The 14,191-nt window shown below is 43.4% G+C and overlaps 1 protein-coding gene across 1 annotated transcript in view; it reads right to left on the reverse strand.

Annotated features, from left to right (window-relative positions):
• AGBL1 (ATP/GTP binding protein-like 1) overlaps window positions 1-7,362 on the reverse strand; it is a 309,960-nt gene extending 302,598 nt beyond the window's left edge. Inside the window, exon 1 of the mRNA XM_014944285.1 lies at window positions 7,232-7,362. Within this exon, the coding sequence (XP_014799771.1) occupies window positions 7,232-7,282 (51 nt within the window). The 5' untranslated portion in view covers window positions 7,283-7,362. The remainder of the gene's footprint in view (window positions 1-7,231) is intronic.
• Between the last annotated feature and the right edge of the window lie 6,829 nt (window positions 7,363-14,191).

Here is a 14,191-nt window from a genome sequence, read left to right on the forward strand (position 1 = left end):
GGAACCAGCCTGCTTTTCCTGAGAATCACAGTCCTACATCCTTTCCTGCAGAGATGAGCAGCAAGCCTGGCACGCAGAACAGCCCCGGCTCGTGGATCAAGGCTTCTACCCTATGGCCCATCGGGCCCTGTAGGCAAACAGGTGCAAATACACCATCTGTGAGACAAGCGCTTATTAAAAGAACAGGGAAAGGCAACAGGGAATTATTTTATATCCTGGTCTGGTGAGAAGAACATAGTCACGGAGCTGGAGTCTGGCAGAGCCCAACGACATACGTGGGCACATGGTATATCTACGGATCTGGGATTTTCAAAGACCTGTGAAAGCCTAAGGTTCTCAGGTGTCCATACATCAACCCTAACATACACAGAAAAGAGCCACCTCTCCCCGGGATCATGGCTTATTCCACAAGGAGCTACCAGCAAACACCGCCTTACTTCTGCAGTTCCCACTGACTCCTCCTGGAGCCCTGCAGAAGAAGGGGTTTTAATCTGCACTTCCAGACACATAAGTCCCCCCAGATTTCATTGCAAGAGCAATGATGATATGTGTTGTGTCATCTATCCTCACACAAACAGGAATGATCTCACAGAGGCAGCATCCCTATGATAGCAACAACTCCAGGAGCAATTTTCAACCCTGCTATCCAAGACCAAGTGGCACGAAATTCCTCCCCATCTCTTAAATTCCTGGTACATTTATGAAATGTTTTTCTTCCTATTAACACACATCAGTAAACTCTCTGCTGGTGTCAGTAGGCACTGCTAAAGTTAACCACTATCAGCCCACATGTTTTTCAATATAAGTAACTGTCTTGCGCTTTTTGCTAAATGTAATATAATAAACTTTAATTCAAAGATGTCCATGAGCATATTTTCTACCACAGACATTTTTCCCCATTATAGATAAAGCCAAGAGGACTGGACAAATGCATCGAACAGAAAAATGTGTTGAAAAGATCTCTGAGTCATTACAACAAAATGCAGCATAATACACTGAAAATAAGATTATGCTAGACAAAGAAACACAAGCAAGATCTATTCAAGCAAACAACTCTCTGTATGAAAACATCTCTTTTCATATATTTCACAGAGGGAAATTATTGAAGCCCAAGAAAAGGAGAAAGTGGAAATTTTCCATTGACATAAAAATATTGATGTAATGTATAAATATATCTGTAGGCATACAAAACACCTATGGAAGCTAGATAGCCACCAATAATTATTCTGAACTTACAAATAAATAAGCAAATGCATTTGAATATATTTTTATACTATATGTGAAAGATAAGTGTTTTAAACAAATGCATATACCTCCTTACATAATGTAGTGTAATGTGTGTTTCTGTCCATAATGCAGCAGTTGTACAAAAAGACACAATATAAAGCTGCTTGACATGGTATAATTTACCATTATATTACATCCAAATAGTCTAATTTAAACAGCCTGGCCATGAGTGCAAATTCAGGTCCTCAACAGCTAAGAAGCACCAGTTTTAAAGTGTTCATGTTATTTCGTTTGGCACCCTGGAGTAACTGCATTTTTAAATTTCATGACAACTTGTTTTATTTCACAAAACCTCTGCTTCAGGATGGGCAGTGCCTGCTGCCTGGAAAACCACCCCATAGAGCTTTTTGTCATCATCCTTTAGCATGTCGTTCTGTGCATTATTTATTGTGTGGAATCCAAGCTCTGCAATCAAGACAAATTATTAATTTATTCCTCCTTTTTTTTTTTACTGTGTTGTTACCAGAAATTCAGATATTTTTTTCCAGTGCTCATTGCCTGATTTCTCAAACACTGATGTGAGACATGGTGGCATTATTAGACATGTTACATATGATTAGCTCCGATACAAGAAGGTTATAATCCATTTCTCCAGACTTGCATTCAACTGTTTTAGCAACAAGGCTACCCTGCATTTGTATTTCTGCAGCAAGGGAAAAAGGGGTCTCCAGGAACATTCATGACACAATCTCATTTGTCCTCAAAGCACAGGCCATCCTAAGCAAGGATGAGGGACAGCAGAAGACAGACTGAAGCCCACGTTCCTTGCTCGACATGGAAAGTTCTGCTCAGACTCAGATTGGAAGACATTCTCTTTCTCAGCCCAGCCATAGTTGCTGCTGCTCTAATCAGTCTCCATTTACATTTTGCACCCCGAGGTCCTGAATTCTCATTAATGTAGTCACAGGAAATTCTGGAGAGCCCAACTGGAGGCATTTTCAGAGGAGCTGGCAGTGCGCTCAGAGAAACAGCTGCGACCAGCCTGGGGACAGAGTGTGAAATTGTGGTCCCCGCTCGGCCGGTGGAAGGGTTTCAGCAGAGTCCAAGACATGCTTCAGCTTTCTGTGAGGGCTGTTAATGTTCTGCACTGATTCACAAGAGCACCAAACCTTGATATTTCTTCTGTGGCCTGGCAGGAATTTGGGGTTAACGTACGGATGCTCACCTCCTTTCTTCTTTCTTGCTTTTTAGTGCCCCAGGGTGGTGAGGCAGGAATTGTAGGGCAGAGCTTGGGGTTACATTTACATTCTCCTTGGACAGGGAGATGACAGTTGAGGTGGGAAGAACAAGCTCTGACCCTGAAAGTTGTGATGGGACCCTGAACTACCCCTATAGTAGTGTTTGAAGAGAATTATTCCTTTTATTCCACGGTTAAAGCAGAAAACATGATCATGCAGCCTAAGAGACATTGGCAGTAGAGGCAGGAAAGTGCTGCTGGAGCACTCAGTGCTTCCCCCTGAAGGTTTCCCCTTGGACCCCATAGCTGAGAGTATACCTGCCCTAACTGCTCCAAAGCTAGAATATTTTTTGTAAGGAATAGGAGGACACTAAGTCCACTGCTGTTCACTTTAGGTACAACAATCTCAGTAAAACTCAGTTAATGAACCACATAAAAATGGCCATCTGGTTTTGAGTTGATTTTTGTTCCCTCTCAGGCTATTCCACTAAGCCCTGCCTGCCAAAGCTGCCTCCCAAAAACACAGATCCAAACTTCGAGCTCCTCCATCCCCAACCCAAACCAGTGGGCATTGGGGTTGCTGAGCAATGCTTGGAATTTTTTGCATCTATTTTGCTCAAAGCCAGGAATCTCAGCAGCTCTGCTGACAGAATAAGTGCAAGGATGCAGAGGAGACAAAAGTGTTTTGCAAAATGTGTTTATATTCATTGTCGCTGGAGCAGCACAGATATCTTCCCACTTGTCTTTAGGATAACAATAGAACTGCCTTGTCAGCCAGCCAGCAAAACAGCTCGAAAGCGGCAGCGCAAAGGAGCAGAGAGGTTCAAGTTAGCAAACAGTGGAACCTGTATCCGTTCCCTGCTGGGCACCACAGCCATTCAGAGAGGAATCCCTCCACACAAACAACATCCTCCACCCATACGTAAGGTTTTCGCCTCTTTCCTTTTGAACCATAGCATTTGGGAACCTGTGCAGTCCAACATAGTAGGACACAGTTTGAGCCAAAGATCTGCCAACGGCCCCAGGGGTTGCCAGCTTTGCAGAATATGTGAACGGGGACTGGGGCTTCAGGAAACATGTGAAAACCATGCTGAGAGCCAACAGGAAATCTGGGACTCCTCAGGCAACACGATGTACCCTGCCACGGAATAAGGAGATGTTCTCAGGGGTAAGCAAGGCAAGCTCACGTCTGGGCTTGGCAAGTGAAGAAGAGAGCAGGGAGAAAATAGGGGAAGAATAAAAATGCTTCTTATATAGCAAAATGGATAGAGGATAGAGTGAGATGAAGGTCAGGAGACCGAGCTGCAGGAACTAGGATGCTCTACATTCTCAAGGGATTCAATACTCTGGGACACAATGAAAGGTGCTGGCTTAAGTTTTCTGTTGTTCTGCTTAGCAACTAACAGCTGTTTTTAACTAACACCCAAATACCTCCTCCTGGCATTAAAATAAACAAGAGATCTAATCCCAAATCTCTCGGGGACCTTGCATTAGGGAGGCTGTCTATAAAATGGGATGTCAGACTTTTTTCCATGGTCGTAAACCATACATAGGGGGATATTTGTTTCTGCTGTGCTGTGGCCAGGGAGTAGGGTGAGGAGTAGTAACCACCCCAGCCTTGGTCTGAGAACTGCTCTGTCCCTGTATGAAAGACAGAGCAGAGCTGGATGTGAGGTGAGAAGGTTGATGTCATGCAGCAAGAGATGGGAACACAATGGGGTAACGCTAACCAAGCCAAAGGGATGAGAACTGATTATTATAGGAGCACCATTGCAGGGGGACAGTCAAGAAGCAAGAGTAAAGAACAAGAAGATAACAGAGTTAGAAGCAAAATGAGAAACTACAGAAAGCTCCTAAGAGCTCAGCTCTGCCATACTGACACAAAACCTGTGAGACTGGGAGAGGTTTTTCTAAAATCAGAAATTCAATTTTAAAGCTGCACCTTGTAAGCAATGAAGCACTTTTTACCTAGAGATCTGAAATGTCACGTCTTCCCTGCAGTGACATTTTGGTGACAAAATGCAGCTGCGCTTTGAAAGCGGTTTTTGCTTTTCACCTTGTCACTTTTCAGAACATCTGTAATACGTCGTGCTTTCAGGGGTTTGAGCTGTCTTTGGAGGATCACGCTCCTTCGCTGCACTGGGAACAGTTTTGAAGAGCTCAGAAACCAAAGGTGTTTCTTTCCTTGACTGGAGCAGGAGTTGAGTTAAAAAGTGCACATTATTCTGGTTTCGTTCTGCATGAAACCATCCTTACCAAAGCCAGGCTGTGAGAGTAGGAGTAAAAGAGTCTATGCCAGGAGGAGATGGGGTAGATCATTCCCTTGGCTGAAGGTGATAGACGCTATCTCAGGTGGGGACATTCCTCCAACTGAGAATGATAATCTGTGCTGGTGTTTGGAAATGAGGTAGAAATTTAGCCCTGTACGAGTGACTGAAAGAGAAGGGATGGTTTTATTCTGAAGTTTATAAAGACTGCCTTGGTGTCTCAATGTTCCCTCAATCTTCACCTGGAAGCTTTCTGCATACAAAGCAATATTAGGTGCTAACAGAAAATAAAAACACACGGTATTATCCTGCAGAATAGCCTGCTGTATGCAGCAGACATATTCTTCATGCCCAATAAAAAAACTATGAACCAGCACTTACAATCCAGGAGGACACAAAACCAAAGCAATTATTTTTGGACAGCTGTTATATAGAATAACAAAGTGTGGAGAGATGTTAATCAGCAAATGCAAACATCAACAAAATTTAATTATTTCCCAGGCCAATGTTTTCCAACTGTGACAAGTAAAGGTCTTTTTTATCACCTGGTTTTTATAGGAAAAATAGGTGATGGCTTTGAAGAGTTATGCTGATAATGTTTGGGCTAGAGGTAGGGGAAAGCAGGGAATCAGAATATACCAACATTGTAATTGTCATCAACAACTTTCTATTCTCTAGCACTCAAACATCTGCATTTAATTGATGATACAACAGAAAAGTCTTTTGCTCTTCTCTAAGCGAATACAAAATTTTTTGAAAAAGAGGGTCTTGTACCAAGAATAGATTTTGTAATATTGGAGATGAATGATATGCTACCTTGCAATTTTACCAGTACCACCGCCTGTTTCACCTGCAGTGTTCCTAACTATTTCTAGTCTAGCCCTTTACGTAGCTTTGTCAATGAATTGCGTACCTGATTTTAAACTACAGCTTCCAGTTTAATCGTGGACCTTGTCCAGCTCTGTTCCCTGATTATGCAGAGAGCACCATGACTGTTAATGTTAGAGAGCATAAGAAAAAGCAGTTGCACACTCAGCTCACACTTATCCAAAGTAATAGGGAGAGGGCTATACCTCAAACCCAGCAAAAACATCGTCTAGTAGAAAACACCTATTAATAAGCTGTAAGAACGTAAGAGCAGGAAAGTTACACTGCTGAAAAAAGGGACAATAGGACAATTTTCTACAGTGTGCCAGTTTACCCACAGAACCCACTGCCACGGGGTACCACAGAGGGCAAACCAGGGTTTGACAATGATAGGAGAAATAGAAGTTGTTGACAGTTACATAAGCTTGGATAAAAATGTCAAGGCTGATCAGCCCCCACAACTATAGTTTTGAAGCCAATTATGTCTCATGGGGTTTTATAACCTTCCCTACACACTTGCAGCTGGTCACAGAAACCTTCCGAGGTGCAGAATCGTGAGATAAGAATCCTTGGGCTCATCCAGGAGGGCAAGTCTGTTTTACACACCCTGTCCCTCATTTTCTGCTTCTGCAATGTGGGAGGTTTCCACAACACACCTAGCAGTTAGAAGATGCTTCTGCTGCTGCCTCAGATGTGAAATTCCAATCCCCATGGGGCTCTGACCCACACCAGCACGGGCGCACACAAGGGCTCAGGGCACCGGAGACCTACAGACAACTGACATTTCACCACAGCTTTCAAAAAGCTTCTTTTTATGCAAGCAGCTTGTCTTGGCAAAGCAACTCCCACTCACCCCTCATGAGAAAAGGATGGCTCATGAAAGCACAGGTTCCCTCCCAAAACACACACTCTATTTCATAGGGTAGCTCATGCCTCAGCTTAGACATCTTCTCCTGCAAGACCAGGAGAAGTGCATCCATGCTGGGGGGGAAACAGAACTGAGGGGGTTGCCTACAGGCAGAGGAAGAGATACTTCTCCTTTGTCCTGTGGCCAAGCTTCTCCAACAAGTAGCATCCTGGACTGAGGCACTTCCCTCTGCTCCTCCAGAGCATTTACTGAGCAGACCCAGCTCCTCGCCGACCTCAGCCTCAAGAGTTTTTGTCACTTCCCGGGGAGTGCTTAAGGGTCCTGGTGAAGACAATCTGACAGGGAGGAACTGGCTGCTTCCAGGCAGATCTGTTTACTCGCCCCCCTCCAGCCCGGCGCGCGCGGCCGGGGCTCTCCTCGCTCACAGACTGACAGCCCTGTCAGGTCCCATTCATCGCGGAGCTGCCGGTTCCTCACACCTCCCCTCGCTCCCCCGCGGCCAGAGCTGGGGAGCCGAGACTCCGCTTGGTGATTGATGCATAGCGTTAATTGCCGGCGCTCATCACCGGGTGGTGAAGCTTCATTCCATAAAAAGGCTTTTTTAGGGTGGGAGGTGCAGGTCAGGACTCCCGCACCCTGATGCTTTTTTAGAGACAAGGCAGCGGGGAGCTCGTACCGGCAACCTCAGCCCAACGAGTCGCTGCTGGTGGATTAAAGAGGAAAACAAGCCCAAGCGTCTTTCTTGTTAGTTCGAGCTGTTCTTACCTGGAGGGTGGAGAGAAGGACTTGCAAGCCACTGGCTTCTCGTTCTGCCATGCTGCTCCCCACTCACACTCCCTCTCTCTAGCAGCAGGTACAATGCAGCCCGACAGCCCGGCTGCCAACTTGCCTTGCTGCTGCCCCTGTGCCGTTTAAGAAACGAAGAAGCTAAACACAGATCCCCAGCCACATGCACGCTGCTACCACCAATAATCACAGCAATGCAACTCTAGACCTCAGCAGGAGAGATAAATGTACCCCCCCCCTCCTCTCCCTCCCAGCTCTCCCACTGTGACAAGAAGATTAATTCCTATATAAAGAATCCCGGGGATTAAGTAAAGTGCTCGGGAAAGGTCTGGGTGCTTGGTGTGTGGCAGGGGGAGTGTGGGGAGGGTGGCAATAGCAACAAGAAAGCAGAAGAGCTACAAACCTCAAAGAAAGCCAGGGAGAAGGGGAGGGAGCGCGCTGGCTGCCTGACAGGCATTCCCAGCTGACCTGCTGATCCGTTCCAGACCCTGTGTGGACTCCTCTCCATTTGACTCCCTTCCAGTGAAATTGGAGACACGGGGGAAGGCAGAGGGAGCGGGAGAGAGAGATGCCCTCGGTCTTAATGAGCGCTGACAACGAACGGAAGATACACGCGGCATGAGGGACATGTGGAGCGGGTTCGCCGAGGCTCGCGGAGGGTTTTTGGCTTCCAAGCCCAGTGATTCTCCCAAGTCCCAGCTGCTACGGCCACCAGCAGTGCCCGGACGAGCTGCCACGGGGCAGGGACCGCCAACAGAGGGGCATCCCGTGGCTGCACAGCAAAGGCCAGGGAGGAAAGCCACCTCTGCAGAAGGCAGTGCAGGAGAATTTTCTCCGAGGGCCGCTACAGTGGTTCACAAATGCCTTTCTCTGTCTGTAAGTATAGTAACTCCGAGCCTAGTTCACTCCCCAGTACAGAAGCCAGGCTGTAGTACAGTTGTAGTTGTGGCTCGAATTCCTAGGAGGGCACGGAGTCCACTTTTAGCTTCAGCTGAATGATATCAAAGGACTTGGTAAACAAGGAGGAGCAGGTAAAGAAGTTGAGTAGAGGTTCAGATGAGGATTTTCCATTTTTCAATGTGAAAATGTCAATTATTCCAAAGCAAACATTTTTTTCAGGGACGCAGCTATTTCACTTCAGCTTTCTTAACACCAGAATGGCACTGCTGGTCCAGAGAGACATCACTCCTGGGTGGTTCAAAGGCTAACAGTGGAGACAATTACTTGATATGCAGAAGACGAAGGTTAGATCTTGTCTTTCTAATATGGGACCATTAATTTCAGTCTTTTGCTTCTCAAATAAGTACTTCTTTCTGGTGTGGGACTTTTTGGTCCCTCCAGTAGGAGTTTTTCCACTTTGAATGAATAACTAAGGGGTTTCGAAGCAGTAACCTGAAGACAAAGACCTACAGAACTCAGTACCACACCAAGACATGGTAGACAGCCAAGGTGTGCAAACATCTCTTTGCTGATGTCAATCAAGCAATCACAGACTGGAGACAGAACTCTAATCTTTTAAGAAGCAGTTAAATTAAGAATAAAAAACTTCACTCTTTAGCAAAGACTGTTTTCATGTGATCATCATTACACCCTGCAGAACCTTCATTGATCAAGTGCTTTAGGCAAATGGTAAGGCAAATCCTCCCCAGCACAGCCCAGCAATGTGTGAACAAGTGGCACAAGCATGACATTCCTTGGTTTCTCTGTGTGCCAGGGTCCCAGGATGTCAATACCCCGTTATAAAATAAACCAGATTAAAATACCTTTGCCATAATTATGGAGACACAGTAGTCCATTCAGAGAGAATGCCATGAAGACCATTGATTGATGGACAAGATGCTCTACAGACAACTAGACATAATAAGAAGAGAAAGTCTATGGACTCCTTTCCTATGGAAATTCAGTTTCAGAGATTTTGGTTCTCTTCAAAAAATGTTGGATTTCAATTAAAAAAAAAACAACTGTCACACTCCATGAAATACCATATTTTAGATAGAGAGCTTAGGGCACTGAATTTTTGGCCATTTTGGGTGAGATCTACAGGTACTAGAAAATTGAGAGTTCAGGAAGTACACAGAGGGGTGTCCATCCTTCCCTTGCGAAAAGATTCATCCTAAGGGTAATGGAAACACCTAGTGCCAGTCTTAAATTTTCCAAGAGTTAACACACTTGACGAGTGACGTTGAAGCAAAGCTCTGGGTTTTTTTCACATCAGCAGGACTCAGTAAAATCTAATAACAGACTGTATACAAGGAGGGGAGAGAATCAAGGGAATGCAGGTACGGTGTCCTCAAATGGGCTGGGAAGGAGGAAGGTGGTTAATAGGTTTTATGAGCAGTGTCAACACACTATGTCTTTCCCAATTTAGTACACTGACGGAAAATTACTTCAGAGCTAATTAGAAGCTGTTTAAAGGAGCTCTTCCACATTGTCACTTTGTTCTCTTTCTTCTGACAATTGTACCTGTCACTAGTACTGTGTGGAACTATTAATTCCTGCCGTGTGGATTTTCAGAAAGCAGCGAGAGCTGATGGATGTAAGCAGGCAGCCTGGATGCCATGCAATCCCTTCCCCTACTACACCACACAACCCCAGACCCCCTCTTGCACTAGGACAGATTCATGTACATCTCACAGTGATCCCCTCTCCCTGTTGCATCATAAAACGCTAGATGAATATTTAGCTTTCTACCCTACCTAGAACACAACCTAGGTTCCCAGCTTCCATAAGCACTTCCCAGGGCCCAATGATCTGGCTCCTCCTCTCTATGTGAAGAAGCTTTAGAAACAATTGCAAAACTTTCTCTGTAAATATGTCAGTCCGAGAGGAAGGAAACAGCAAAGCTTGAGGGGAAAACAATCTCTTATGATCTTTACAATTTTGCAGTAATTAGCTTGGCTGTGCCCAGAGAGTACCAGGAAACATTGCATAACAGAAAGTTCTGGAACTTGCATTTGATTTGAAAACAAGACACAATGAGAAGAGTTATTAACAAATGAAAAGCTAATGAAAGACCCCAAAAGTAACAGTGATGTTTACATTGATGTAAGATGTAGAGCAAAATGCCTTTGAAACCAAATTCCCAGCTAGAGATCTCAGAGGCCTCTAATTATTCCATACCTATTACTTCCACATTTTGTTGAATTTCCAATTTTGTTGTTTCTAAGAATAAGAGGTCCCCCACCTCAACACACAGAGGCTGAATAAATTAGGAAGCCTACACAGAGATAAATGCCAGAAGTAAAGCATACAGATTCTCCCTTTCCATTCACATTATACTGCCAACCCAGTTTGAAGATTAGCTTGTTAGTTTATATTGATGTTACTGTTGTTTCCCCTGTGCCCCTAGGTTTGTGTGATCCTTAAACAAAATGAAAATTAAACTCATGGCTCCAGCTTCCTACAAGAGCCAGAGTTAATGTTCTTGTGGGGAGGACAGATGGGATTAGAAACACAAAGGCAGGACCTCTGGACTCTCTGCAGGTGCTGCACAAGCTCAGACCAGTAATTTTCTTTTCTTGTGCTCCAGGGCTCAGACACAAAAACAAGTTAGAGGTGTCATCTGATCTCTAGTAAATATGCATACATACTTTTAGCCCATAGCAAAGGGAAGATAATTCAGGATCATTTTACCTGCATTAAAAGTGCACTCTGTCCAATTATTTCACATTTTATGAGTATATGCAGAAACCATTACCATGGATCAGCTGACACTAAGTAATATATTAACCGCAGAAATTTGTTCCTGTTTCTAAACCTCTGTTTTCCCTACTTGTGAAATTCTGAAGTTTTCCTTATGGAGATGTAGTACAGCCATAAAATTTGCAAGCCTTCATCCAGAAACATACAGAAGAAAAAAAATAATAATTCAGCTAGAGCATTGCATTAAAATGATATAAAGTTAAAAATCTCTTTGGATAAGATAATCTGGAAATTTTCCTTTTGAACAAAGTGATGAGAGGAAGAGAGAAGTCCTCTGCCAGGTACCCAGCAACCATGCTGACTGGTAAATTAAAAGTGGGAAGCCCGTACAAGAATTTAACATATTTAAATATAATTGTCCTGTATTATTTTCACTGAGTCTGTCACCTCCAAACTATAATTCAGCCTGTTCTTACCCATCTGAACCCCAACTGAATCACATTTCAAAGTAATTTACAGGCTAAAGAAAATTAGCCCGAAGAAGACTGAAACACAGCAAATGTAGGACCGGAATCAATATCATCAAAATAAAGTGCCACTGCCAAACTTCACATTTCCTGTCTAGAGTCTGTACCAACGAACTTCAGAACTCATTCAATTTTTTGGACATTAGCATTAAATGGAATCCAAATAACGAAAATCAGCTTGGAAACCTATGATTAACCTGAGGATATTTTCCTTCTGATTCTCAAAAAATTGACACCAGTTTTGCACTCACATTGCACACCTGGTTTCTAATAGGATTATTTCCATTTTTCAACCAGTGAGATAGATAAGAGGAGAGTTAGGTTCCATTAAAAATGGGAAGAAAAAAAAAATCTAATTGGGTAAATTATTCATTCCAAAGGCAGACTGAGTTTTATGAAATGCAATTGAAATATCACTGTGAAGAATACCCAGTTAGCTATCCATGTTTCATTTAGATTAAATAGAGGAATGAGTTCCCCTATCAAAATTACATGTAGCTAAGAAATGTATATATTTTAATATGGGAATATTGATTTTTCTATTTTCTATTTCTTTTCTCTAAAAAAACCCTTCATTTTCATTGTCTGTCATTCAAGCACAACGCTTATTGTAAGTGATCGCCAAAACAAAATTAATATATATGAATGTGGAGAAGAGATGATCTTCCATTTGTGAATGTCTACGTAGAGGTTTACCCATCTGAATAACATCACCCAACCCGAAACAATTTACTCTTCTGCAGTAAATGTGTTCTACAGTGAAATGGTTAAAATGGAAGTGAAAACACAAGTCATGACGCAGAAATTGATTTTCAGATGCTGCTGGAAGTGACCCAAGGCTCTTGCAGCCACTGGACGGGAAGTTAATATCTTCTGGATCAGAAACAGACCACTGGAAACTGCTGGTGTTACACTGGTTTAATATGAGGCTGGTACTGTTGAGTGCCTGGGGCAGAGAGGGGAACAGGCAGGTTTAATCAGAGCTTTGTTTCTCTGGAGATTTTCCTCTCCATCCTGCCTTTCATTTTGTCACTGTACAGCAGAATAGCCTGGGGAGCATCAGCCGGGGGGCAAACTACAGCTCATTTTTACAGCAGCATGACGACCAAGGATATAGGATATGCAAGACCACGGGGCTGGTGTTTTGGAGGCTACTGTGGATACGTGGTATGCTGTGTCAGGATATGACACAGGATATTTTCTTGCATTACTCTTCTTTCTAACTAGTGCCGATAGGCATGTTCTTGTAGGTGTGCCCAATTCTTTGTCTCTAGGTCCCTAAAACCTACACCGATTATGAAGGCATTAATAGAATCAAATAGAGAGACCTGCTCTGCTGCAATAACATGTTAACCCAGGCTTGAAAACACACCCTGCCTTTGCCGCCTAGGCTCAAATAGCATTCACACCACTTCCACACGCTTTGGATCTCTTTTGGAATAACAATGGACAATATTTTGGCAAATCAAACTTTGAGCTGTTGATAAATTCAGCCACGAACTGTTTCATAAACTGGGAACAGAAGCTTGCTGGCTCAGTGCCATGCTGTTTTTTTCTTTCATGTAAGAAGAAAAATTTTCATGTGTCTAGTAAAATGTACGTTTCTTACACCTTGACAGCTTGTCAAGTATTCTGATATACATTTTGTTGGGCTCTTCTTTAAATCTAGTTTATGAAAAGCCAGTCATATATTAAATATACATACACAACTTATCTTGAGAAAGATGTATTTAACCACTTGACTACTGCCAGATGTTTCCACTTTGTCCCTACAGAGCCCCTTGCTGTGTTGTTCAATGCCTCGGATACAGCAGGTAGACAAGACTTGTTCTTCTACTGAATTCTGCAAGAATGCCCAAGTCAGATCTACCTATTGTGTTACTAATTGCTCTTGGTCCATCGAGAGAGAAGACACCTGCTATGCTGGTGAATCTGTGAGATACAGGCAGGTAGAGTCCCTTGCTGGGCAGCTGAGTCTTCCGGCTGCTGATAGAGCACACACAGTGTGGGGCTGACTATCCCACCTCCGGCCAAATAGCCCATAATGCCACTCTCATGTTGAAGGACAACAGTAGGGATGTACTGAAGAAGCAGGGGAGGAGAATGAAATAATAGCGAAATAGTTAAATTAACAGTGTTGATTCTCTAATCCTCTTTGTCAGGTCCCTGGGCAGCAGTACAAGGCAAAGGCCCCTTGTTCTGATGCTTACAGCTCAGTAAATGTTTCTGCTGGACAAAGCATCCTCCCTATTTTCCCGCAGACATAACTATGTCAAGATTTTCGATTGCTTATAAAAGGAAACCATTCTTTTTCCTACCCTGACAGCCACATTCTCCTTTTCTTTGTCACTTGTGTCATCGATTTTGTCTGCTTAAAACGTCTCTATTCTAATTTAAAAGTATGTGGCACCCACATTGCAAAAATGTGGGCACAGACATAAGTGCAAGAAGAGGAAGAATCTGTTTTGTTGAATGTTTAAGGAAATGGATGTTATGCCAGCCAGATGCAGCAGTACACAAAGGTTTCCCATTAGCAGAACAAATTGTATTATATCTGTCTTTTCTGTTTGTCTCACATTTAGCGTCTCTGACACATACAGCAATATTTAGTATGCAAAGGTGCCAGAAAAGGAGGTGGCTCTGAAAGGGTAAGAAACAAAGAAAAAGGAGAGAATTCAACCAAATGAGTGATCTGGTGGGTTAAGCATTTTAACAAGTCCAGCAAGTGAAGGAGAATGTGGAATGTTGGACTTTTATAGGAGATGCCATC

Source organism: Calidris pugnax, unplaced genomic scaffold (genome assembly GCF_001431845.1).
Source record: "Calidris pugnax isolate Ruff unplaced genomic scaffold, ASM143184v1 scaffold70, whole genome shotgun sequence".
Classification (NCBI taxonomy): Eukaryota; Metazoa; Chordata; class Aves; order Charadriiformes; family Scolopacidae; genus Calidris; species Calidris pugnax.